The 25,931-nt window shown below is 36.9% G+C and overlaps 4 protein-coding genes across 12 annotated transcripts; all 4 read right to left on the minus strand.

Moving 5' to 3' along the window:
- Positions 1-329: 329 nt before the first annotated feature.
- On the minus strand, positions 330-10,252 carry LOC124428311 (small subunit processome component 20 homolog). Of its 3 annotated transcripts, XM_046972243.1 has the most exons (11): positions 9,855-10,193; positions 9,495-9,775; positions 4,231-9,396; positions 3,851-4,106; positions 3,175-3,774; positions 2,489-3,052; positions 2,137-2,319; positions 1,692-2,031; positions 1,179-1,606; positions 806-1,075; positions 330-724 (listed from the first exon to the last, which is right to left on the minus strand). In XM_046972243.1, exons 1-11 carry the CDS (start codon positions 9,897-9,899, stop codon positions 575-577), a joined length of 8,283 nt encoding a protein of 2,760 aa, XP_046828199.1. In that variant the 5' UTR covers positions 9,900-10,193; the 3' UTR covers positions 330-574. The 3 variants fall into 3 exon arrangements, with proteins under 3 accessions (XP_046828199.1, XP_046828201.1, XP_046828200.1); XM_046972245.1 differs by lacking the exons at positions 330-724; positions 806-1,075; positions 1,179-1,606; positions 1,692-2,031 and having other exon boundaries at positions 2,137-2,275; positions 9,855-10,252; XM_046972244.1 differs by lacking the exons at positions 330-724; positions 806-1,075; positions 1,179-1,606; positions 1,692-2,031 and having other exon boundaries at positions 2,143-2,297; positions 9,855-10,252.
- A 140-nt stretch (positions 10,253-10,392) lies between these two features.
- Positions 10,393-12,995, minus strand: LOC124428491 (odorant receptor 4-like). Of its 2 annotated transcripts, XM_046972601.1 has the most exons (5): positions 11,571-12,995; positions 11,281-11,380; positions 11,090-11,200; positions 10,847-11,002; positions 10,393-10,710 (listed from the first exon to the last, which is right to left on the minus strand). In XM_046972601.1, the coding sequence occupies exons 1-5, from the start codon at positions 11,852-11,854 to the stop codon at positions 10,660-10,662; spliced, it is 702 nt and encodes a 233-aa protein (XP_046828557.1). In that variant the 5' UTR covers positions 11,855-12,995; the 3' UTR covers positions 10,393-10,659. The 2 variants fall into 2 exon arrangements, with proteins under 2 accessions (XP_046828557.1, XP_046828558.1); XM_046972602.1 differs by lacking the exon at positions 11,090-11,200 and having other exon boundaries at positions 11,284-11,380.
- Positions 12,990-15,598, minus strand: LOC124428385 (odorant receptor 9a-like). The gene is given in 7 exon segments (XM_046972330.1): positions 12,990-13,828; positions 13,918-14,073; positions 14,164-14,274; positions 14,351-14,450; positions 14,539-14,853; positions 14,855-15,448; positions 15,594-15,598. Coding segments are annotated over 7 exon segments (1,335 nt in total). The 3' UTR covers positions 12,990-13,774.
- A 403-nt stretch (positions 15,599-16,001) lies between these two features.
- Positions 16,002-25,740, minus strand: LOC124428489 (maltase A2-like). Of its 6 annotated transcripts, XM_046972586.1 has the most exons (10): positions 25,083-25,740; positions 24,793-25,003; positions 24,584-24,717; positions 21,585-21,724; positions 21,188-21,404; positions 20,397-20,533; positions 18,846-19,039; positions 17,725-18,766; positions 17,364-17,632; positions 16,002-17,245 (listed from the first exon to the last, which is right to left on the minus strand). In XM_046972586.1, exons 4-10 carry the CDS (start codon positions 21,684-21,686, stop codon positions 17,020-17,022), a joined length of 2,187 nt encoding a protein of 728 aa, XP_046828542.1. In that variant the 5' UTR covers positions 21,687-21,724; positions 24,584-24,717; positions 24,793-25,003; positions 25,083-25,740; the 3' UTR covers positions 16,002-17,019. The 6 variants fall into 6 exon arrangements, with proteins under 6 accessions (XP_046828542.1, XP_046828543.1, XP_046828545.1 ...); XM_046972587.1 differs by lacking the exon at positions 24,584-24,717; XM_046972589.1 differs by lacking the exons at positions 24,584-24,717; positions 24,793-25,003.
- Between the last annotated feature and the right edge of the window lie 191 nt (positions 25,741-25,931).

Below are 25,931 nucleotides of genomic sequence, written 5' to 3' on the forward strand. Positions count from 1 at the left end.
AGCTCGAAACACGAGATCTCGAATGAAAAGTAATCGAAAGTACAATAATTATATAGTACCATTATACGATAAAAGATAACGATTCGATCATTATCTAATCAGGGCGAATTTCGAGCGTTAGAATGGAAAAGATAAATATTATTGGGCTTTATAGCTTATATATCTCTATAACCAAAAGAATAATATATTTCTTATTGTATTGTAAGCATAAATGTTATTTCCATTCTACATTTATACGGGTGATATCACCTTAAAGACATCCATTGATTGATATTTCTTTAATTATCTCATAAGTATCCATAAAGAGAAAAAAAATTGAAACAAAAGAATTTAATTATAATTTTCATTGAGATTTTCATGAAATGTAAACATACACTTTTTGTTCACTGCTCCATATATATATATATATACACATATATATATGTATGTATGCATATATGCACGCACGCACGCACGCACGCACGCACACACACACACACATACACATCTTTATATTGACAAATCGATAACACAACATAACGAAATTTGTTATTTCGTGAAAAAATAAAGGATAATAAGTAAAACACTTATATAATTATAAACTCTCCAAGTCGATTTCTTTTTTGAACCGTTTCCTCGATATATTTTTACCCCTTACGTTGTCCAACTTCCTCTTTTTACTTTCTTTCTTTTTTTGTTGTCTCGCAATTTTACGCTTCGCCGCTAATTCCGGATCCGTCACAAGCTGGAATGATTAATGCATTAAATATAAAAGTTTATGGCGCTTTAGTGAGGCCAGATCGAAATTTTATCGAAATTATTTTACCTGTTGCTTTCGTATCTTCCGCCGTTCTGTTTTTTTACTATCGAGTTTTTGTTGCACCTTACTAAGTAATCTCGCATATGCTTCTATTCCTATTTGTTTTTTTATCATAGAAGCTACCTCCTTTGCTAACTGGCGCAAAGGAGCATTTGATTCCTCGGTCGTGGACATTTCTCGTACCAACGGAGACATTAGATTAAAAAGTAATGTATCTAATTCTTCAATTGGTATAGTAGCCACTATACCGGCGATCCACTTGAATACTGCGCTTCTCTGAGAATAATACATTTATACATTTATATATATATATATATATATATATATATATTTCAAGCATAGAGATTAATATCTGTGTTATACGAAATAAAAGACCTACCACAGATATCGATTTAGGTGCCTGTATCACTTCTATATTTACACTTTTTCTTAATCTTCTCATTAGCCAACTAAGGGACAAAACATTACCATCTTTATTTTCATCCTCGTTATCTGAATTTACAATATTAGGACTTTCAAATGATTTCAAAATTCTTCCAAGGAAGATTAAGTTTTTTACAACTTGGTCCGCTAATTCTTCGAACATCATGTCCGGCTGTAATTGTGCAATTAAGTCTAAGGACAAACTTTTTAACGTATCGACAGGATTGGAATATATATAACTTTCGATTGTGGCATGTTCTTCGGGATTCTTTATAAGTTCCACAATTTTCTTTACGTCGAGTACAGATAATATAAAACCAATCAATTGCGTAGCTCCTAAACGAACCCACAGATGTGGATGTGCCAACAAAGATTGACTATGTTCTAAAGAAGGAAAAGATTTATCATGACAATAATATACAATTGTTAACGCACTCTAGCCTATCATTAATGCGATCATAATACCAACCAGCGAACGAAGATATTTCCTCATTGTATTTTTTATTTTTTAAAAAGCCTGGACATTGTCCCGATATTTTTAATAATAATTGCAGCACTTGATATAAGTGATGATCCTTTAATCGTTCCGGATCTTTTATATTTGAATTCTGTTTGCGTTTTTTATTCTCTTCTCTTTCAGAATGTAATTTTACATAATGACCAGGTTCTGGCTTTTTCAAGGCATCGATATTATCATGAAATTGTTGCAATAAAATAGGCAATATATTTGCGAGACGCGACTCAAAAGTTTCCTTCTCAACCACGACAAATATGCCGCATAACTGTGCGGCCAATCGCCGATGAATTATCTACAATAGACAAAAATTCTTTTAGTTTTTTTTTTCTCTTACAAATTTTCTTAAAACATTTTAAAAGTCATCCGTTAAAATGATCGGCATTAGATTGCAAAATACCTGAGAGTCTTTCAGCCAGGCGAATACAATATCAAACAGTTTGTCCCTTTCGTTGTGAGGCAATCGTATTAACATTACTTTAATACATGTCGCGCAAAGCTTTCGGCATATTGGATCGTCATCGTTTACCAATCTAGCACTAGTATTCAAAAATATAAATCCTGCACGTTTAATCAGAGATTTCTGAGAGAACAAATTTGACAATAATATATATGTATATATATGTATATGTATATGTATATGTATATGTGTATATGTATATATATATATATATATATATATATATATATATATATGACGCGTAAAAAAATCATTTATAAGTATAAAATGTATAAAAAATGTGAAAATTTACCAATGGAAATCCTGTAATAATGCTATTGATCATCTGTAATGCACTAATACGGCCATATTGCATTTCGTAACTCAATTGAAATAAATAAAATGCTATGTGATCGTCGAGATGATTGTTATGAGGATATTCCATAAGATATGAGTAAAATACAGATCGCGATTGTAATCTGACATGTTCCAATTCCGACGTGATACTTAACGTAGCTACTTTTTTCATAACTACATCCATCTCTGGGGCCGTCAATTTCCTTTTAATTATTGCCTTAAGCAAGGCAAACGCTGTTGCTTGTTTATCGCCATCGTGAAGATCTTGTTCGGCATACAAAAGTAAAATTTTTAATTGTTCAACACTAATCGTAAAGTGCTTTACATCGCGAACAAGTACTGAAACGCATTTAAAAGCTGCCATTACGAGATCAAAATTATCTCCCTTGCTCAAACCAGCCGCTGCATATTTGTGTAAAATTTCGAAGATGGAAGAGCAAATGTCAGTTATCGATTCGCGTACAGACGTTAAATCCATCTTGAGTATCCAGCTCAGGCATTGCAAAGTTAGAGTGCACAACTGTAAAAGAAAAAAAAGTTAGGGGCGAGAAAATTAAAAATTTCTCTCTCTTACACACAATCATCGACAATATCGTGATATACATGCATATATATATATAACTTGTGTGTGTATAACTTTACCTTTACATGCTGAGACTTCAAACAGTTAGTTAAAATCGACACAAGGGGTTCTAAATAGGGCTTGAACGTCGCATCAGATATTTTTTCTCTTTTTAGAAATATATGGTACAACTTCAAACCAAATTCGACTATTACATGAACATTCGTGTTTGTTGTTGTTTTTGACGCAACTTTCATACCCATTCTATTTTTTGGTTCTGCAGGTATTATAAAACAGTCTGGCCTTTGACTTTGCAATACTTCCTTTTCTGTCAATCTTTCATGTTTCTTTACCGCCAATAATTCTGGTATACTTTCTGATACAACCCCATACAAGAATATAAGCGTTTGTTCGAGCGGTATGAAGTTATTATCCGCTAAACCAAGGACAATGTTTTTTAAACATTCCACGACCTTTTGTACCGTTTTATGCGAATGCGTTCTCATGAGAACATCCTTCAATGGCATCATCAAATCGAGCAAACAAGATTCTGTCATATATTCTGCCAGTATGTGAAAAATATCATAGCTTTTGGTTGATTTGGCTTCTGTAACATTTTTTACAATACCTATGACTTCCTTTTCTTCTGCAGTTAATCCAAAGAGATCTATTTTGCAAACCTGTATTAAAGTAATATAATAATATAAAATGTATGTTCCAATGAAGCATTGTATTATTGAAAAGTAAGAGACTTACTGATAAAATACTTTGCAAGTTACTATTGATATCAAATTTCTGAAAATATGGTTTTAAAACATTTAATACAGAATGTATCGTATATGCAAGGACGTGAACTTGAAAGCCCTTCGTTAAAAGACTATTTAATTCTCTTAAAAGATGATGAAGATACTTTGGTCCCAAAGTGATCATTATCTTCTGCAACACCTCGCGAGTAACTCTCCTCACAGATTCTAGACGAGATTTCAGAAAGGTACACAGCTTCATGAAGATGCTACACAAGAACAGGACGAAGGAAAAACGTAAAAGCCATAAGTATGTATTATGCCATAATATTAATAATAAAGGGATCTTGAAAGTGTGCCTTAACACTTAACAAAGAGATATGATGCACTTACCCCGGCAGATGGGACTCCAAAATATCTTCTGGAAGTTTTTGCAATAACTTAACTAGCGCTAATGCAATAGGAACTCTCATTAAATCTTCTTCTTCCATATCTCCTATTACTTTTTTTTTATTAATTTTGTGTATACCATCTTGACGAGTCCTTGCCGCAATAGACCTATATAATTGTGGTAGTAATCCCTTTGATATACCAGATATAACTCTTTTTGCTCCATATTGCGATAGTATAATTTGTCTTTGGAATAGAGGCAGATCTGCCTCTATTCTATCATCATTATCTTCTACATCAACAATATTTTCATTATTCAATTCCACATTCATCCTTTCCTCTTTGTCTTCTTCATTTTCATCTTCATTGCCGTCATCTCCTTCTTCTTCTTCATTGTTTTCATTGTTAAGCTCTTTTTCACTTTCAGACAAGGCTGCTTCTTTTAACGGACAAACTTCTTCCGAAGGTTTGTATTTCGAAAGGTCATAGTGAAAAGAATCCAATATTGTCACAATTAGTCTGATAATTTGTCTTTGAAATTGAACATTTCTTCTTAATGCATTTAGATAATATTTTAAAATGATTTCATAGTGATACCAAGGTAAGAGTTTACATATGGTACCAATTGTTTCGATTGCCGCATCTACCATGTTGTTTTTATTTACGTAAGCTTCATTACACAAATACGTCGAAGCAAGAGGTAGGATAAATTGTGTGAGCGTTTTTGGATTTGGACGTTTAGTCAATGTCTTCGATAGAGCGGAAAATTTCAATAATGCACGAGCCCTCCTATGCATTTGCAAATGTTGCATGTTTTCGAAAAAATCTACCTCGGGATCTGCTTTATTGCACAATCCTGATAAGTCACGTAAAACTGGATGTACATCGGGACATTCTAATGACATATGCCCTAAAAATGCTATTGACTGAGAGCATAATACTTCGGACTTGCTACTTATGCCTTTTTTTATAAGGTGTAAAATTGTTTCGTCCATCAAATAACGTCTGTCAGATGGATTATCCTTATACTTCCTTGCCAATTTAGGTCCAATATTTTTAAGACACTGACCGGCATAATCTTTTATAGCTAAATCCGATTCATTTTTTAAGAAGAAGAAGCAATTATAAATAATAGACGTGCCACAGTTTAAGGTCATCTCATTTTTTTCTATTAAATTATTAATGTCGCCGAAGGTATTCAATCGTTTTTCAAAATCAGGTTGATCGATCCACCTGCGATCCCATGCATTAAGTCCCTCCAGCAAATTGTAATTTTGTACGATCGATCGTTGATCTCCTTCGGCAGATCTTTCGGCGATAATACCGTACAACTGAATTATAAGCTTGCGGGCAGGTACCGATGATATCACACCGAGCAAAGGTGCGAGAGCTCTTAAATGACTCTCCCCTCCTGATTTTACGTCTTTAATGAGATTTCTAACGGTCGTAATTAATTCAATAATAATATCTTCACTTTCATTCGTTAATGCCTTTTTCATCAATATCGGTAAAATTAGTACCAATAATGTATCGCACGTGTCCGGATCTTTCGCAAATTCAGAAATGCGCGATAAAATGGTTAATTCAGTTTTATTCATACCTCTTTTAGAATTTTTAAGCTTTCTCTTCATATATTCTAAAATATCATCAACGTGCGGTAGTAAAATAATGGATCCATAATTAATGGATCCGTCTGACGGAAGCTTATCGTTAACAGGAAGTAGATTTGTTAGGACAGACGTTAATGGCAGAAAAGGCATATCCATATCGTTCTTCTCCGTATCTGTATTAACATTTTCGTAATCCTCCATTGTTAACAATTTTTCGATCATTTCCAAAATAGCATTAATTACGGACGAATGAGTTTTAGTTCCCAACAAGAGTTTCATGATATAAGGAAGAATTGTAACATTGATATTGTTGTCCTGATGCCTTAAGAACATAGGATAGTAACGAGAATTTTGACTCCAGGAAATAAATAATTTCAACAAAGCCGTAGGACTGTGAATTCCTTCTATAGGTAATTTTTCCAACCAAGGAAATACCATGACATTGAATAGAGCATCTATTTCATCCTTTTTCCATGGATAATTTTCAAAATGGGAAAAGAATCTTGCTAATATGGCAATGGAATTAGTTTTAACATCTTTTATCGTTGACAAATAACCAGAATGAATTTGATCTGATCTTCGTAAAATCCCTGTGACTATAGCTCCGATGCACATCGATATACCAAGTAAATATGGTAAAAGTTTTCCTGTCATTTTTCCCCCAAATTGTTCTATCATAATTCCTAATAAATTAATGGCACTTCGTAAACGTTTCGGCGGAATGACATTAGTTAGATCGACAGCATCGATGATATTCCTCGTTAATACGTTGAGATCAACGGACGCATTTGGAAAGAACGATAAGTACCTTTTGAAAGGTTTAAAGGCCATTTCAACGAACATAATCATTTCATCTTCCTTAGTGCCAGCAAGAAAACGCAATATAATTTTACGTCTTAATAATCCACCAGCTTTACCACCGGTTCGCATTCCAGTTTTCATTATCATTTTTGCATAAACGATTCTCATTAGCACAGGCATAAGCCCTGCGCGATCTTCGTCCAATATAAAATTACTTTCTGGATCGACTTTGAAGCGCGCAAGTTCATTTTTAAAATTTTTTTCACCGATTAAATTATACAAATGATCTTTGTACGGTAAAAGATATTTATATTTATAGGTAAAAAGGCAATTTAAGGCAGCATTTTGTATTTCAGGATTTTTCGAGGAAAGCAAATCCAAATATATTTTATGCATTTCTCTTTCTCTATAAAATACATTGGGATTTTTCATCTTCCCATATATATCCATTTGTGCCAGTAATAATTTTATTTTATATATCCTTCCTTGGGCAGATAAATCTTTATTCTCCACCTTGGAAGACATTTTATCTTTCTCTATTGCTTCGTCATCCGTATTGGACCCATCCTCGTTCGTATTGTCGTTAACAACAGATACAGTTGCATGTTTCTTAATGCTACAATATTTGGCATCTTCGGCATTAGACTTGAAAAAGTTATTATTTACAAATTCAATAAATAAACTCGTTAAATCTCTGTTTTTCATTTCGCAATAGCTTGCAAAAAGAGGCATGCACTTCCAAAGAAGAATTTTATAATTGTTAATATCTGCCTTATCATCCACCATTTTGCATATCTCCAATTCCAAACATTGAATTACTTCAGATTGATGTACTCGTTGATACGTCCAATCAGTTGCATTTGCATCTTTCAATTCGGAAAGAAATACTGGCCAAAATTGGGCACACTCTTTGGTAGCATAGCTTCCAATAATTTTACTTACAGGATCCCACAATAAGGAAAAGTTTATATAAAAATTTCCTAACAAATATCTAAGAGGGATCTCGTAATATTTCGGATTTAAATTGGCCATGGCATTACTTTCAAATGTTAAACCCTGCAAATGTAACAATTTATCTCGATATTGTTGTATCGTCGCTGGTATACCTTCAGCTAGATAAATCAGATCCAGAGGATTCTTATCGATGTCTTCCTTCGATATGATTATACCTGCGACATTAGCGAATAATGAATAAATATGCGTTACAACCAAGCGAATTGGATGAACGGACGAATTCAATTTTTTTACTATGCAATTGTGTAGCACGTCGAATACTACTTGATTGAAGAATTTTTCATGATACTGCGATCCATTGTAAAATGTTAAATACAGGTCTATCGCATTGAGAATGAAAGGATCATTACTTTGTTTTTCCAATAAACGCATTATCTCTATATCGTGAGACTTGGTAAATTCGTGAAATTCCTCTCTTTCCAGAATATGCGTGATCGTGTCAAGCAAGAACAAAAATATGAAATTAAATTTGTTAAGTTCCATAATATTATCCATATTTTCGTGATGTAATATTTTCTTGTAAACCATTAGGAGTTGCTTCCTTATTGTGACTTTAATGTCTTCGGGTAGAAGTTTAAAATGCGGTACTATCATTATCATCCATAATGCATCTGACGATGTAATGTCAGTTATGGCGTTCAATTCTTTCAAGAAATAATCCATACTTTCTTTTGACACGTTCCTTATATCAAGAGTGAATTTCTTCCATTTGTTCAAAGTTAGACCGCCAAGGCAAGGAGGTGCTTTCTCTCTTATTATTTTACCTAACAATCTTACTTCTTTGGATTTAAATCCAATGACATTACATCTTTTCAAAAGATGCGGTAATACTAGTGTCTCAAATGACGAATAATTTATCAGTTTTTCAATCGCATTATATAATAATTCTACATTATCTATAGACATTATTTTACTAAGTAAATGACTAGAAGTCTCTTGAGCCAATTTAACGTCAGATAGAAGAATATTAATTAGCGCATTGATAATCTCAGAGGAAACGTTATTGTCATTAGTTTGAAAATCCTCGATCATATTTACCAATTTGTTAATCAAAGGCACAGGATCAACGAGCATCCTTCCATTTTTATGAGTAAGAACAATGTTCATGAGACACAAAACAAGCTCCAAATGGCATTTCCTTCTTTCTGATATAACTTTCAATTCCGTGGTTGTTGCGTCTAACGCTTTCAAAAAAGTATTCCAAAGTACATAACATTTGGAAGGATGTATGTTTCGTATAATGCAATTCATCACCTGTCTCATAACGCTATAAGCAAGATCTTGATTTATGGATTGATCTTTTAAAGAATGAAAATAAAGTAATAAAATTTGATCTGCACAGGAATGAAATTGACCTGTAGTGCCAGATATTACTTCAAACATTAATCTTCCAGAGCCGGCAACAACGCTATGTCGACTCTCCTCCAATACTTTTAACAACAATTTCACAAATGCTTCTTTGTCTTTAACTTTTCGAACGACAAATGCAAAACTTTCTGCGGCAAAATTGTTTACATAAACTGGTTGTGCGTCATTTAAAAGCGGCAATAACATATCCAAAACTGTTCTCACGTTTTTCACCAAATATCGCCATAGAAATTTGAACAAGTAGGCAAGAGCTACGAATGCATATTCTATTTGTTCCGGGTCTTTAGCTTGTAATAGATCTATTATGGCATTCAAAAATTCCGGAAAATAATCATAAAAATCTTTTTGCAGATCCTTCGCCAAGGCAACCACTAATCTAAAATATATGATTGTAAGTACGCGTGCGTTATATATTTCATTATACTTAAGACAGTAGTATATATGCAAGGCAGATTTTTACAAGGCTACACTTACTCCAGTATTGGTTGTAGAAACAGAACATCTTGCTTCTTTATATATTCCAAAAGTAAATCCATTACGTGCTGCTTCTTATTGAGCAATTGCGGAAGAGTAACGATATCACGCACCTGTCTTTTAAAGGTACAATAACCCTCCGTTAAATTGAGAAAATTCCATTTTTGAAGCGTCTCATGAAAATACGTTTCAACTTCCTCATTATTTTCTTCATTTTTGTGCACCACACGATGAAAAACGTCGATATCAATATCGTTTATCCGTTCGGAAAATGATTTAAACTGCAACATTTAAATTTTACACACACGCATATAGTATCAATCGAGACATCATAATCCTATGGGGAAGTAGCAATATTACCTGGAAAGTATTTTTTTCCTTATGACGAATTGGCTTGTTCTTCATTTTGAATTTTCTTTCTATTTCATTTAATCGACGTTAACGAGGCACGTGTATACGCACGTGTATAGAACGATCAACAAGTTAAAAAGGTTAGAGAAACATTACTGGCAAAAGAGCCAAAAAAAAAAAAAAAAAGAAAAGCAATATATCACCATAATTATATCACTTCGAATTGACCATTTGACCTGGAAAATTTTATAATCCTTTTATTATTATATTCGTATGTGAACATTGGTATTTTATTCGTAACGTTTCCCTCTGACTCGAGGCAAATTAATATATAAACCATAGTACAAGTGAAGCTTCTAGACAAGATGTTTTGAATCTTCTCGACGTTTTCTAACGCTCCCTAGTGGCTTTCGGGGGAAATCTGTTGCGTGCACGCGGCGGGAATATTTGCCAAATACAAAACGAACGCGTAAGAATGTCAATATTATTTGAATGAAATATGATACTTAAGAAGATTGCGTCAGGGTTGCGCAAATAATCGAAACGCTTTTAATTACACACACATCGATGATCTGTATTATTATATTTAATTCGTACAAACAAATTTGTTGTTTTTCAATATTTTCATCTATAAAAAGAATCGCAATGCCGATAGGCGTATCTGAAAAAATGAGCGTAAATTCACTAAAGCTTCTCTTTTATCGGACCATAAATAGCTCTATTATCGTCGACCATACGTATAACGCATTAATCAATTTATTATTATATTCTGTAATACGATTTAATCGATATTTAAATGTTTCTGCGAGTCGATCTATAGAAATGCTCGTAAAACGGACAAGTATCCAATCGAGGTCTTCAAAATCTGCAAATTCATTAAGCAGAATTTAATATCGTATCCACGCTTTCGATCATCTTATACCGGAAGTATTGATTTTAATGAAACTCCGAATATGTATCTTGTTATTGACAATTTCTCGATATCTATGAAAAATACCTACCTCGCTAAACGTGTCCAAGGATAGTGCACAAAATTTTGCAGACGTTAATTTTAGCGGTTTCTTTGTTCGTTCCATACAAATGTACATCGTTTTTAACTCGACCGCTGATACGTCGTACCAATTGGACTGATACAAGGTGTCACCGAGACCCATGCTCTAAATCCAATAGAGAATTTCTTCATTAATATATCCTGTTAATATCCCATTCCTATTATTCCCTTATAAAGAAATTATTTGCATTACTTCCTCGATGAGACATTCACCGACGTAGCAGTAAACGAACAGTGTATTCAATATAGTAAATGCATAAACAAAGAAAGTAACTAATACGATATTTTCTCCGTTCGTTGAACTCTGCAAATTGTTCATTGAACGATTAACGAAAGTACGGAACGAAATTAACGGATCGTTCGGTAACGTTCGCATAAACTTACCACGAGCGCGTAGTAACCCGATACGCAGAGATTCAACGTAGTACCTAATAATTGTTGAAAAATCATTATATTAAATCCGTCTTCCAGTGTTTCCGCCAATCTGTAATTCCGCCAATCTGTTATTGAATCTGACACGTCTCATTGTCAATATAACGCGACGTTTTGCGCGTCGCTTACGAACGCTCAAAAAACGCGCACTCGTCTTATGAAATATAAATACGAATACTTTCATTGAATATACTTGTCTCGTATTTCGATAAAAAGGGAAAAAGAAAGAAAAAAACGCTTACCTAATCAATCGATGATGCTTGATTACCAATTTCTTCATACCTCGGTTATAACCATCAGTATCTTCAAACGCTTCCACAACTTTGCATCTAAGTATCGCAAACTGTCCTGTAATGTGTAGGGCCAAACTGGCGAAGAGACAGTCAGATCCAACGTAACCAGAGATCATGGTTATCACAATTAGCCATTGGTAGATGGAGTATAAGGTGTACGTCGTTATATCATCAAGTTTAACCATCGTTCGAGTTTTGTAAGGCAATTCATACTCCAAGGACGAATTTCTCATGACTGATTAAGAAGAATAAATGTTTTCGAGAGCGTCGACCTCGACAAAAAAAAAAAAAAAAAAAAAGAAAAAAATCGATCTTAATAAGATCGAGATTTAGTTTAGCACCTGTTAGTACAGACGTTATAATGGCTTTGAAGAAATAAAGTCCGATGACGAAGGACATCGAGACAATGGTTATCGCGATAAATCTATAAGAAAGTTTATTATAATCGAGAAAGATCAGTTTCTCCTTCTCGTTCGCATAATTTTCCACGGAAAAATCCCCATGAATTTCAATCAATAATTGGGCGATCAATCGTCTGTTCAGCCTGCAGATTGTAATTTTTATGAGTGCCATTACAATAGGCACGTTTTCCGTCAAAATTCTGACTACGTAATCGATATGCTTTGGTTGATCTATGAAATCTACGAGCGCCAACGAACAATGAAGGAGAAGATAAATTGCGAAGAAGAGGAAAAGCGGATCGTAGACTGCGAGTGGCCAAACACCCATGCATCTGAGTAATCGTTTGTTCCATCTAATGACTTTTACGCTCTCGAAAAAATCTGTCTCCTGAAACGCGCGATCGAATGAATATATATATTGTGTTTTTGCTGCTATTTTGTTTCTCTTTTCTTTTTCTTTTTCCTTCATAGACACTATTACATTTTACGTTATTAATATTACATTTTACATTTCGTACTTTTATCATCTTTCCCATTTCTCACTCGTGATGGTTCTCGGTGGACTAACCGTGAAAGGGTCGATCCTCCCTCGATGTAAACTTTCTTTCAAAGGGTTATAAACGGAGCCTTTGAATAGTTTATTCCAATTCGAACTCGACGAAGTACCGAACAGTTAACGACTATCCTTGACGTTCTGATCATCGATTAAATACGACAAAGTGCGCGTAAACAATTTATGTGCCTCTCTCTCTCTCTCATCCTGCATTTCGTTGGATTTCTTTCAAGAACCGAGCTCGATCGATCGGTCGGCTATTTATCCTGCAGGTCCGTCAAAATGTAATCGAAATCTGACAAATAATCGAAGAGAATGAGAAAACTCGTAGACAGGATTAGACCGTAGATGAGGTACGATCAAAAATTTCTTTCATGTTTAACGCTTTGATAGCATAGAACGAGTCCTGGAACGGAAAATAAAAGGAGTCGGTTCGTTCTCGAAACTAAATTAAATAGAATCTATTATATCATTCCGCTCGTACTTTTCTACCCTTTTCCACCATTTGATTCGCACGAAAATTGAGAGGGAGAGAGAGAGAGAGAGAGAGAGAGACTGGACCCCGTCGATCCCCTCGGCGTTGGAAGGAAGAAACAAGTTTCCTACAAGTCTCGTAAAGAAAAATTGATAGGTCTGCTCCCGAGGAGGAATCATCTATCTGTTAACAACAATTTTCAACTTCTTTCTTTTCTTCTTCTTCTTTTTCTTTTTTGCCCGATCTCTCGACCATGCAATTTAACCCCATCAAGTCGTTTCTCTCTTTAGGAAAAAAACGCGATTGCGTCTTGAAAAGTTTCGAAGCTCTACAATTATAAGAGCTTTCTCATTACTTATTGTTCGGAGTTAGAACCGAACCTATGAATAGGAGAAGGGGGAAAAAGAAAGAGAAAAAATAGGAGGGAAGAAAACTTTTCTAACCGTGAATATACGATTTCTCTTTCTACGAAGCATTTCTTTCTACGTTTTTTCGATTCCCGTCGGAAAGAAAAGCTTCGTCAGCGAGAGTTTTCTTGAAAAAGTTCATTCAAAGTTATTTTTCATTAATAAGGATAACGCAAAGTAAAAAATATAATAAAAGGAACAACGCAACAGTGTAAAGAAAATTTCTATTGAAGACGTCTCGATGTATGACTTTACAATCGACTGACTTCGTTTCACATAAATAGGACGAATAGGAGGATTTGTTCGCGCGCGCTCGATCATAACAACATAGTACGTAATACCGACAGGTATCCCATAGAAGTTTTCAATATCTAAAAGTGAGAGATTTGAAAAAAGAAAAGTGGTTAATGTCGTTGGAAAACGTGTGTGTTGTGCGTTAATCGATGAAAAAAATCCTTACATCGGTGAAAGTACATAACGATAGGACGAAAAATTTTCCAGAGGTCAATTGTAACGGTTTACTTGCTCGTATCATACAAATTAAGACCATCTTCAAATTCACCGGCGATATGTCGTACCATTCGTACTCGTAAAACGCCATGGCAAAGTCCGTACTCTAGATTAATTGAGGAGATTTAGTCGGTTTTTTTTTTTTTTCGGAAAGAGTGGTATATTAACTTTGTATACGTTTTATATCGGTAATTACTTCTTGAATGAGACATTCGCCGCTGTAGCAATAGACGAACAACGTGCTCAGTATTATACTTGAGAATATAAAAAATAGAAAGAGCTCGAGAAGTTGACCGTTCGACGAACGCTGAAATGGCAAATAGTTTATAAAAAGGTCTTGCGTTGTCGTTTTATAACGTTATCGTTAAATAAATAAAGTATACCGTTATAGCGTTATAACCGGAAATACACAAGTTGAACGTCGTTCCTAGAAGATGTTCTAGAATTCCAAAGTTGAAGGCATCCTCCAAGATATCCACCAATCTGCGAAAAAGATGATGGACCTTTCTTTGAAACGTTGATTTGAAAACGTTAAGCGTTCAAAAAGAAATGTCAACGAGAGCAACGTCACCTTATTAGTCCGTAATGTCTTTTAATCAATTTTTTCATCCCGCATTGGCAACCATTTGGATCTTCCAAGGCTAATTTAACTCTGTATTTCAATACGGACAATTGTGCGGTAACGTGAAGGGACAATGTGATGAAGAAGGAATCGTAACCAACGGAACCGAACGTAATCAGCGGTAAAATAATAACTTGATATAAACAATGAAGACCATAGGTCGTAGGATCATTGATTTTTATGATTGGTCGCGTTTTATAAGGCAGCTGATAACCGAAAGAGGAATTATCCATAACTGTAACAAGTAAAGGCCGAATTTCATTGCCGCCCCTTTTTAATGATGAAAACGTTCAAACGTTGAAAATAATTACCCATTTGCACGTTCGTTATCAATGATACCAAGAAATATATTATCGAGATGACACCCATAAAAGATAAAGATATTACACCGAATAGATAAGATAATCTATTGTAAGCGAAAAATGTTAAAATTTCATCTTGACTTTTGTAACTTTCGACCTTAAAATCCTTTCGTATTGTTAACAAAAATTGCGCCAACGAATCTCTGTAATATCTACAGATAGTCATTTTGATGAGAGTATTCAGCATAACCATGTTTTCCGTGATATTTGCTACTATAAGATCAAAGTTGTTCGAGTAATTGGTTAAATCGAGAATTCCTAAGACAAAATGAATTGCCAGATATACGATGGAGAAAAGGAATATCGGATCGTAAACCTTCAAAGGCCATATTCCCACGATACTGAGACATCTCCTGTTCCATGTTAACACTTTGACGGTATCGGACAGATCCACTGGCTGAAATCGAATAAAATATATCACGATAAAATGACACAAAGGGAAACAGTATAACGATCTATAAAAAAGAAAAATCAAATTAATTTCAAATAGATAAGTGCTTAACTAAGTACTCCTTCTTGTTTTGCGTACTTTTATGTCGCTTTCCATTTTGTTCTTACGAATGCTGTCGACGAACTGAACGTAAAATTGACGCGATTCGTTCCTGAGGTAAACTTTCTCGTTCGCAACGGTCCTTTTAATACTTCATCCCTATCGAAGTACTTTACCCCCACCCCCTATCCCACTTACTCTCATCACGCGCATACACAACCGTCGATTCGTTGCTTTTGCGAGAACATAAATTAATAATTATCCTTCGTCGCTATTCGAAACAAACGCATTTCTTTAAAACTTTTCATGAGCGAAATCATCGTGACAATTTAACTAATTTTTATTCTCGACGTAACTCGTGAACTTGTATGGATTAAAATTTATCAAACGCAACAACCCCTTTTACAAGGCATTTCACACAACGTTCACCCACTTTTATAAACTTTTCCTTTCCATGAGAAGACACGATAATTTCTTCCTATCCATCCATATCTCTTTCGATAATGAGTGAAGTAAAAAGTGAACGCGATCCAAAAGAACGAATTCGTTATTGAGCCGACTACAGATGAAAACGAATTAATTTATTTAATAAACGTTGGGATAAAAAAATATCTGTTGGGTGTATACTACACGTTACGAATGATAAGGTACTTACGAAAGTAACATACACAAGCGCACACACGCGTCAAGGGATATATTATATGTAGAGAAAATATGTAATTCGAACGCAAGCTTGTTTTAATTACGATTGATCGAATAAAATAAACTGACGCTCTCGACGAAAATGGCACTCGACGAGAGCACTCGTATTAAAAAGATATTATCGCTTAAAAAACGTTCTCATAAAAGTATTTTTAATTTATTTCTATTACTTAAAATTACGTGAAATAGAAACGTTTCGATGAATAGTTATTAATTGTTAAAATTACAAATAGAAGAATATTTTATGTGAAAAAAGAAAACAAAAAAAGAAAAGAGAATTTTCGTCGTGTCGTTGAAGCATCATTAAAGCATAAGTTCCACAGGCCAGATTATTAAAGATAGTGAACACATAGAGACTTGTACAATGTGATAAACTCGGTTTGTGAAATCGAAGTGTCTTCGTTAATAACATTTGCTAAAGCCCATATCGAGGAACCATATCGAGGAACCATATCGTAGAACCTTGCGGAACACTTTAGACGTGCCGTTTTCTCTCATTTAGAAATCAATTTCAATAAAACGGTCGCTTTATGTTCGTTAAGAGTTAACTGGTTGTTTGCCAGTTCCCACGAGCAATTAAGAAAGAATTAGACTATAAATATAGACTATAAATAAGAAAGAATTTGACTTGTCGAGTTGTAAGAAATCGCGAATCTCTTTTATCTACAATCATAAAGAGGAACTTGAACTATTTACGGCGCGCACCTTGCACCACAAGGAGTATGAAACTCCTTCCGTAGGATAATATTATACATCACAATTGGCACTAGACGTGTCACCGAAAAAACAAAATATGACTCAGACATGAATGTTGTTGATTGATCGATTTCATGACTGTTTCTTCTTCAACTTTCAAGCTCGCTTAAAAGTTTCCTCTCACTTGTCCAATTTGATGACGAAAGCCTCGCCGGGTGGAACGTTCAGTTCCTTGAAGAAAACGTCTTGATTCAATCTATTGGCTGGTCCAACGACAACGTGACCACCGTAATAAAGAGACGACAAATCCTTCTGTTTGGACGCATTGCCGAGATTAGCGACAAATACGTACGAATTTCTCCGTGGATACCAACGTTCTATCACGATTATCTCATCCTTCGTGTACCTTTGCGTAAAAAAGAGAAATCGTCGTTGAAAGCTCCAATTCCAAACGGATTTTAAACGAATTTTAAACGGATTCCCCGAAAGCGTATTCTTAAATATGGACTCCTAAATATATTTACCTAATATCACAGTTGGCCATGACATCGCTATCCTTAGAAATAGCTTTAACGTAAATCGTCGGGGTGTTAGATCTCAGTTTAATAATCTCGCCGATCGTCCCGATCAGACTGGTTTCTAATGGCTTCGAAGCCTCGGGCAACCAGGCAGTGACACCGACCGATGCAAACTTGTCATCCAATCCGTCCTTCTTCTCCCAATACATCGGCGCGAGATTATGCAAATGTGCCAGATCCTGATGATCCTCGCACTCGCAATCCATTATACCTATCTGAATGTAGAAACACTTTGAATATATCCTTAGGAATCTCAATGCAAGCGGGGGACGCGTTAAAAGGAATAGTATTTAATTGAACTTTATACCTCGTCCCCGTAAAATATACTGGGTGTTCCAGGAAGCATCAAGGCCAAAAGAGAGACAGCCATAGAAGCGTTCTTGACGTCGATACTGGAAGCAATTCTTCTCGAATCAACGCCACCAACGGACCAATGTACCCACGGGTAAGATGCTTTCTCGAAAAGTATACCTTTCGTTATGGTTTCCACTTGAGCCTTTATGTTCTCGGTACCATTGGATACGCGTAATGTGACATCGATCAGATCTATTCTCGTAAGTATCGTCTTTTTGGATGCCTCGAAGTGCATCGCAGCGTTAAGCGCGTCGACGTGACAAATGAATATCTTTCGAGGTCCAAGCAGAGACCTCCAATGCTTTATGATATTGGGAAAACTGCTTTCGTGAACGTAACGTTCGAGACCCTTCAAATAAAATCCATCGACGCCTCTATCGATCCACGTTTTAATGGCCGAACCGATCGAACGTTCATTAACGATCGAATCCGATGAAACGACTGGTAGAGCTCTTGGTTCTTCGAACGGTCCTAGAGTACTGCTAATCACCGACAAAGTATTTCCAATATTTTTAATCGACGGTGTCGTCGTCGTCGTCGTCGTCGTCGTCGTCGTCGTCGTCGTAACCATATCCTCGAGCATCGAATTCTCCATCAGGTCTCTTCTTTCGCGGATCTCTTTGTTCGTCCTGTTCGTGGCCATTTCCTCACCTTGAAGCGTCTTCGCGTACGGATAAAGCGGTAGATCGAGGATAAGGCTCATGTTTCTACGATGTATCTCATTTAGGAGTTTTTCAAAGTCCTTCAACGTACCGAGATTCACGTTTATATCCGTCATATTGCTGATGTCCGAATAATATTCCGGATAATGCGGCGCCGGGAATATCGAGTTTAGACGAATTCCACGAACGCCGAGTCTCTTTAGGTAATCCAATCGCATCGTGATACCACGCAAATCGCCGATACCGTCGCCGCCTTTTGAGGAATCTTGAAAGGAAGCTGGAAAGATCTCGTAGAAGACGTTTCCTTGCCACCACTCTATCGAAGGATCGCATCTGGAAGGTATAATATATTTATGAACAACCGAGTATCGTTTAATTCAGGAGAAAAAAGCTCCTTCATAATGAATCTTACTTTTTAGGCATCGTCGCGAGGACGCCTATGACAAGAGCAGTGCATCCAGTCAGGATCGACATCAACGACCAAAAACAAGTTTTTCTTATCAGTGGCCAGTTCCATTTCATAAATCGATAATCTTTCGGAGACTTTGGTACGACCAGTTGTATTCCAACGAGCGGTGGCTTCCCACCGTTCTCCTGATTGTAAAACTAAAGAGTTACGGCGTGAGTATACTTTGTGTGATTTGTTAGAGAAAGCGATCAGCCACGGGAGAGGAAGGGGGGGGGGCGAATATTAGTAGACACCAAACGAGTGAGAAAAAAAAGAAAATTTATGCGAATTTAGTCTATTAAAGATATCTCTCAATACGATATGGCTTATAGAATCGTTCTCGAAATTTTTTTTGGAGAGCTCTCTCGTACTTTTAAATCGCCTATCGATTCTCTAACTATCGTCGTGTAATCTTGCCTGCCATTGTCGTAAAATGCCTCCTTCGTGTCTTTTTGAGTCTCTCGTTCGACGCCGACTCTATTATTAATAAATCCTGTCACGAGCTACGAGCGATCCACGCGACGTTATTGTATTAAAATAGCCAAGCGCCCAATACGGGCGCTCGTTTCCAATATTTTTCTATTCGATCGTCGAGGGTCGAGGAAAACAAGTGGAAGGAAAGAAGCGAATGATCGGCCATGGTCCAAGCAACAAGTGCACAAGCGAAAAAGATATATAAATAATGCTAAACCGTTGTGTGTAGCGAAAGCGTCTATCTGCGTCTACCGATGCGATATTATCGCTTTTTTTGCCGTGTAAGCGATATTACGCAGGCATCGATATCTTTGTACGGGTAAGTACTATGCAAGCAGCCTATCAAATTTACGTATCGATGCTTTATCAGCTGACAGACTCTATAGCTAACGATCGCTCTAACCTGTTGCAAATCCATCGTCTTTTATATATATATATATATATTTTACTTAAAAATAAGTTTCGACCAATGAGATCGGCACTTTGCTATTATTTTCTCTTCTTTAAGTTACAGTCTTATGACACCGACAGAAAGGATCCATTTCCGTTCGCCTTATCCCTCCCTTGAAAGATCTTTTTCCTCTTACCCCCGCCGTATATTCTATCGATTATTTTTCGTCATCGCTATATCAAAACTAGTTGATATCATGAAACTAGTTGACTAATTAAAGAGGATGAAAAAAGTAGAGCAAAAAAAGGGAAACGAAAGAAAATGAAAATTAGCGCGTCCACGCAGACTTGCGTCTACTCACTGAGTGAAGAAGAAAGAAAAAGAAATTTTCATTCGAAATTGAATAATCATTTTCGTTCGATATAATAAAACGTACATACCAATAACGTAGATTCCATAGTATAAGAATGAAAGAGATTCGATACTGGATAAGGATAACTCGCGAGTATGAAAAAAAAAAAAAAAAAAAAAAGAGAGAAAAAGAGAAATGTCGAGTCGATTTCGCGATGACGCACCTCGAGTTTATATATCCATGAAAAGTTGACGCGAAAGGTAAGTCGCGATTAGCGACACTTCAATTATATACTTACCAGAGCTTGAGCGTCTGGTGCTAAATGTTGATAAGCAGTATTCAGCTGTGTAAGTAATTGAGCGCAAACCGGCTCGTTCGTGTCACTACTGCTACCGCTCGTGCTCGATTCCACCATCGGATCGCGCGAACTCGGTTCTGCAAGAGTGGTCGTGATAAAGATCAAATCAAAGAATAAAATAATAATCTGTCGTTATTTATTTTATACGGTCGTATAAATCAACGATTTTCCAAAGAATTTGCTTTAATTAAAATGCAATATAATCGGCTTGGAAGCGTATTCGCGCGAATGTCAATTTTAATTCGTTCTTATTAATTTCAATTTCGTTCAATGAAACGTCTCTTTCACTTCTTTTTTTTCTTCCTCTTCTGCGTAGTAACTCGCTCACGAGTTCGTCAAGATTAATCACAGGGTATAAATTGAAACTGGATCCTGACAAGACGCTTTGTGTTCTCTGCGTTTATGACAATGGACACGACCACGCGCGTGATTACGTAAGGGGTATTTAGTGTCCGGCGACGGCTAAGAGTCAACAGAATCGCTCTTCTCCTCTTTGCCTCTCTCTTCCCATTAAGTCGATTCGCGTGAGACAAACGATCACCAGGAAGAAAACGAGTAGTTTCAAACGAGTAATAGTCTCTCTTTTCTTGCGAAAGACGTCTCGTATGTAAAAAAAAAAAAAAAAAAAAAAAAAAAAAAAAAAGAAAAGAGAGGTCAGCAGACTCTCAGACAAGAAGAAAAATCATTTGGTCGATTTTGCGTCCTCGCCAGGCAACCTATGGTACACCTACCATCGTGAAGAGGTTTAGACGAACTGTTTACGAGATTCATGAACGCATTGAGCCCGTCCTCCTCGTTAATATTTTCGAGCGTTGGCGTTGTTATCATTTCCAAAGGTGCTCCTTCGAGAGGTCTGTATATAGGCGCCGCCGATTCGAGAGAATTATTTATCTGCACGGCCGGAGGTGGACTCGGCGTCAAGAGTGGACAGTCCGAAGCTTCCTCGTCCTGCTCCTCGTAACCAATTGAATATATATCGATGATATTAGATCGATGTTAGATCGTTATTATTGCATTTCAGTTATCGAGTTCGCACAATGATAAACTGTATCTAATGAAAGAAGAAACGTGACTAAGTGCGAATAAAGTCAACGATAACTTTGCTATGTCATAGATAAGGAAACACACCTGTTGGTCCTGATTTATAAAGAGCTGTTGCGAACTGGCCGAAGATGGAATTTCGGAAGGCAAGACCACCGACAGAAGGCCATCGCTCTTCGGTATATTCATCTCTATTATCTCCTTTCTTTAGGATTCTTCTTTAGTATCTACGAACGGAATAAGATATACATACAGTTTTCAAGGATAAAGAAAACGTAGAAAAACCGAATTAGGTCTTTATCGTCGACAATGTCGGCAGCGTTCGTCCTCTGCTTGGACGAGGCGTAACGCCAGTGACCGGACGACTCTTATCGATCCGCGTGCTTTGTAATAAACATTTACAAAGTTGTTACAAAGCGTTCCATCAAATAATTTTCCAAAAGAAAGAATCGCTTTTGTAATAATCGGCTCTCTCTACGCACTTATTAGCAGTAAAGGATCATTCGATAATCTTGAGTATATTGACTTCGTACGTACATTTGTACATACGTTTAATATCGAATAAGAGAAGGAGGAGGACCTTTCATCGATCACTCTCGAGTGAGAGTACTGAAACGATGACGAGCGTTCTCTCCTTTTCTCGTTATTAAGAGAATAGGCAGGCGAATCGCGTTAATTCCCTTCCCGTTATATTAACATTTCTAACGATTCTGCGATCAACGAGCTCCTACTACGTACACTGCGTGTATCTTGTAACGATGTCAATAGAACAATGCCCGTCCGAAACGAAATTAACTCGTCAACGAATCGTGCGATTGCCACGAACGTATCGCCTATTTATTTACATGCGTGCGTGCGTGCGTGCGTACGTGCGTACGTGCGTACGTGCGTACGTGCGTACGTGCGTACGATAAATTATCGATCAGCCGAAAGGATTATTTTGATTTTGCGTTGAAGAACTTTATTCGCATCTCTCGCGTGTCGGGCAACACGACGCGATTCGCACAAGAGACGATCGATAAAAACGATCGAATCGCTTCTTCCCGAGCGCATTAATCAAATTAAGTTAATCTAAATCAAATAAAGAAAAATCGCCTTTATAATTTGTCTTTCCTCGTCGTTTCATTCGGTTTCGTGTCAATCGATGATGCAAGATTAACGCGACGCGTAAAGTTTTACGAAAGAGCAAATCGTGATTCGCACGATGCAACGTCGATCCAAAGGCCCCGTAACGGCTCAAAGAGGACACGATCGACGAGGAAAAGAAGGATCTGTTCTTTACGAGCCATTTCGCACGCGTACACATAATCACCCACCCGGTCTCACTGACATAAATACGTACGTAGGACAAGAATGAAATACTCGTAGCACTTTCATCCCCTCGCAATCGAACGTGTGTGCGTGGGTGGGTGAGAGGGGGGGGGGCGGGGGAGGGGCTTGAAGAGACGATTCCCTGCCGGTTTTTCTTCAGCCTTGACTTTCGAGTAGGTCGATTAGTCGTTCGTTTCTTCTCGAAATTTTCTTTCCAAAAAGGTTTCCCCCCTTTTTCTAGGCACGTTCCCTAAGAGCCACCGAAGGAGAAATATACGATTTCACAGGGACTAATTCGACGAGACGTCCGTTCGAACCTGAAAACCGCGTGCCTCGGCGTATTATATTTAGCAACGCGGTTTCTCCTCACGTTTCAGCGTCCCGATGTCCGCGCCCTCCTCGATTCTGCGCTCTCTGCGCCGTTGTTACCGCTTCACCCCGATGACACGAAAAAGACGACGACGCCGCCTCTTTTATTTCCTCCATTTCGTAACTATTGCGAAAAAATAAAAAAAGTTATTCTTTCGTTGGAGAAGCATTTATAAGGAAATATCCGAAGAATACTCGTTTTAAATTCGAAATTTCTTCTACGAACTATCCATGATTTGAATTTGGTAACAAGCGTAAAAAGTATGACTGACGGTCGGTAACGTAGGAAACGCCAGTAAAAGTTCTATCATCTTAAATCGCCAAGACGCTTTTATCGACTTGTTACCATTTTCACATAATATCTCTTTTCTTTCTCATTGCCACCTATAACTTTATAAAATTAATATTATCGGTATTCTAATAATATTCCTTCGAGTCATGACGTAGCTGTCGATGGATCGTAAATGGATGTAATAATATAGGGTTATAGATGATTACCGACGTCCTTAACTTATCCTAACGATGGAAAAAATAATTGTGTGTAAAGCCCCATACTCGAGTGTGTATGTATATTTTGCAGGAGCACGTGAGAAAAATGAATTGTATTTCTATACGCTAGATGTCGTCATATGTATACTACAAGACAGTATTTTTTAATAGTTTAATGGCGGCGGCCGTTGACAATTGATGCTCGACGACACTCGCGTCTCGACTTTAGCGACTTTTATTTTATCAAATTCGACCAACTTCATTGCTGTAATTAAAATTTTAAATTTCACAAAAATATTTGACGCGCTACATCGAATCTTAAAGACAAGGTTCGATGAAAATTAAGAAGAATGTCTCTTCCTCTTTGGTCTTCATTTTTGCCGTAATAAAATAGCTGTTTAACGAGGCACAATGATGCGATCATTGATAGTTATCAATTACGTTACGAATAGACTAATATTAGAATCCTCTCGTATATTTGCGCGAAGATAATAACGAGGGAGAAGGCACTTAAAATTATTCCTCGAGATTGCGTTAGAGATCTTACGAGACGCGTTACGTCGCGGATACAGATTCATAGGAGTATCCCAAGTGCATGCGCGTACTTGCGTATGACCTTGGAGCAAAAAGGATCGATAAAAAACGATTAAACAGTCGAACTCGAGAGCGGTAAAATCTTTAGCTTGGCTCTCCTTCGTTATGGATTAGACGCGACCAAAGTTTATTTAAGCGGCCATTAACTCGACATTACTAGCGACTGGATTAGCGACGGATAGGAGATGAAAATAGGATGATACGCGTTAGACCGAAAGTAATATCAATTGATCAGAATCTCATTGCACCACTTGGTGTAGTGGTAGCTGCTTCCGCAGAGCCAAATGTTAAATGAGAATATATCTATTGATCTATTCACTCACCGGTTACGGCCAACTATGTTTACAAGTCGATAACCAAAGGCGGACGGCCTCTAAATTCTCGCCAATGTCACCGTAAAAGCGTTTATCAATTCGAAAGAATATGTTGCAACATGATCGCTTCTTAGAAATTTTCTCTACGAAAAAGTTCGCGTTATTCGAAGAAAGCAAATTTTCATAACGAGCTAAACGAGATAAAGGTTATGTCTTACCGTTTGTAACTTGCGAGAGAAAATAAAGATAAATCTCTCTCTTTCTCGTTTTATCCACGATAAATCGTCCTATTCTCGTTTTTTTTCTTCTTCTTGGTTCGATGCGAACGAACGTACGGACGCATATACTCGATACATATGTAACTAATCTGACGTAACGTCGCATAGGTAAACACGCGTACGTCGATCGATCACGTAGGGCGTAGAAAAGCTATGAATGAACGTCGAAGAATAAGGACACGCAATGGAAAGATAGAGGAAGGCACGCGTTTTAAACATTTAACACATACATATTTCTGGAGTTGTCATTCTCGAGAACGTCTATGACATCATCGTTCATTTCCGAGTATTGCGAATCTGTGAAGAATTGACGAACGTTTCTTCTCCGAATCCAAATTATTCCTCCTTTTCCTCGGAGCAATTATCTCGGCTGCGTTAGTCCTCGTACGACGTTCTTATGTCGATTGAGAAAAGCAATTGTCCATGAGGATATATATATATATATATAATGGGACAATGCGAGCGACCTAGACGCGACGAAATATTATTGTTGTGACAAACGATTATAACGTTCCTTCGAGATGTCGCACGAACGTTCGTGCCTATCGATAATCCATGCGATATTTCACGAGTTCCTACTTATTGATCTCCTTAATTATTCATATTATTAAGGATGGAAAAGGATCGATCTCTCATGTTAAATTACATAGTCTAATACATAGTTATAATAAATGTTATAACGTAAGCAATGTTGTAACGGTGTTCGATATCTATCTATAAAGTTTAACGAGAAGGAAGCTCGTGCGCGACAAAAGGGACGTTTAAAAATCGCGCGCTTGGAATTTTAACGAGAACCTAGGAAGGAAGTGATTTTCATCGACGAGCGAGCGGCAGAGGGGGAAGAGATAGAAAGGAAAGGGGAAGCGCAAAAAGATAAAGAGGCAAGAGACAAGGAATTTTCGAGAAGAAGAGAAAACGCGTCGACGCGATCCATTCAAGTTCTCTCTCTCTCTCTCTCTCACTCTCTGATAGTAATTCAGCTTCGGTTAATTTCGTGAATCTTCGCGCACGCTTATGCCTCGCCCTGCTCGCACCCGCCCTTACCAATAACGTTCTCTTCCTTGTGATTCGAGCGCACG

This window comes from Vespa crabro, chromosome 12 (genome assembly GCF_910589235.1).
Source record: "Vespa crabro chromosome 12, iyVesCrab1.2, whole genome shotgun sequence".
Taxonomy (NCBI): Eukaryota; Metazoa; Arthropoda; class Insecta; order Hymenoptera; family Vespidae; genus Vespa; species Vespa crabro.

Coding starts and splice junctions, on each gene's coding strand:
- LOC124428311 (XM_046972243.1), bottom strand. CDS start 9,899: ATGAAGAACAAGCCAATTCGTCATAAGGAAAAAAATACTTTCCAG. Junction 9,397..9,494: donor TTTCTACAACCAATACTGGA/GTAAGTGTAGCC, acceptor CATATATTTTAG/ATTAGTGGTTGCCTTGGCGA. Junction 2,320..2,488: donor TTATTACAGGATTTCCATTG/GTAAATTTTCAC, acceptor TTGTTCTCTCAG/AAATCTCTGATTAAACGTGC.
- LOC124428491 (XM_046972601.1), bottom strand. CDS start 11,854: ATGAGAAATTCGTCCTTGGAGTATGAATTGCCTTACAAAACTCGAACG. Junction 11,003..11,089: donor GTGAATGTCTCATCGAGGAA/GTAATGCAAATA, acceptor TATTGGATTTAG/AGCATGGGTCTCGGTGACAC. Junction 10,711..10,846: donor CCTTGGACACGTTTAGCGAG/GTAGGTATTTTT, acceptor ATGAATTTGCAG/ATTTTGAAGACCTCGATTGG.
- LOC124428489 (XM_046972589.1), bottom strand. CDS start 21,686: ATGAATATACCGAAGAGCGATGGCCTTCTGTCGGTGGTCTTGCCTTCC. Junction 21,405..21,584: donor TTATAAATCAGGACCAACAG/GTGTGTTTCCTT, acceptor TACGAGGAGCAG/GACGAGGAAGCTTCGGACTG. Junction 17,633..17,724: donor GTATATTTTACGGGGACGAG/GTATAAAGTTCA, acceptor TTCTACATTCAG/ATAGGTATAATGGATTGCGA.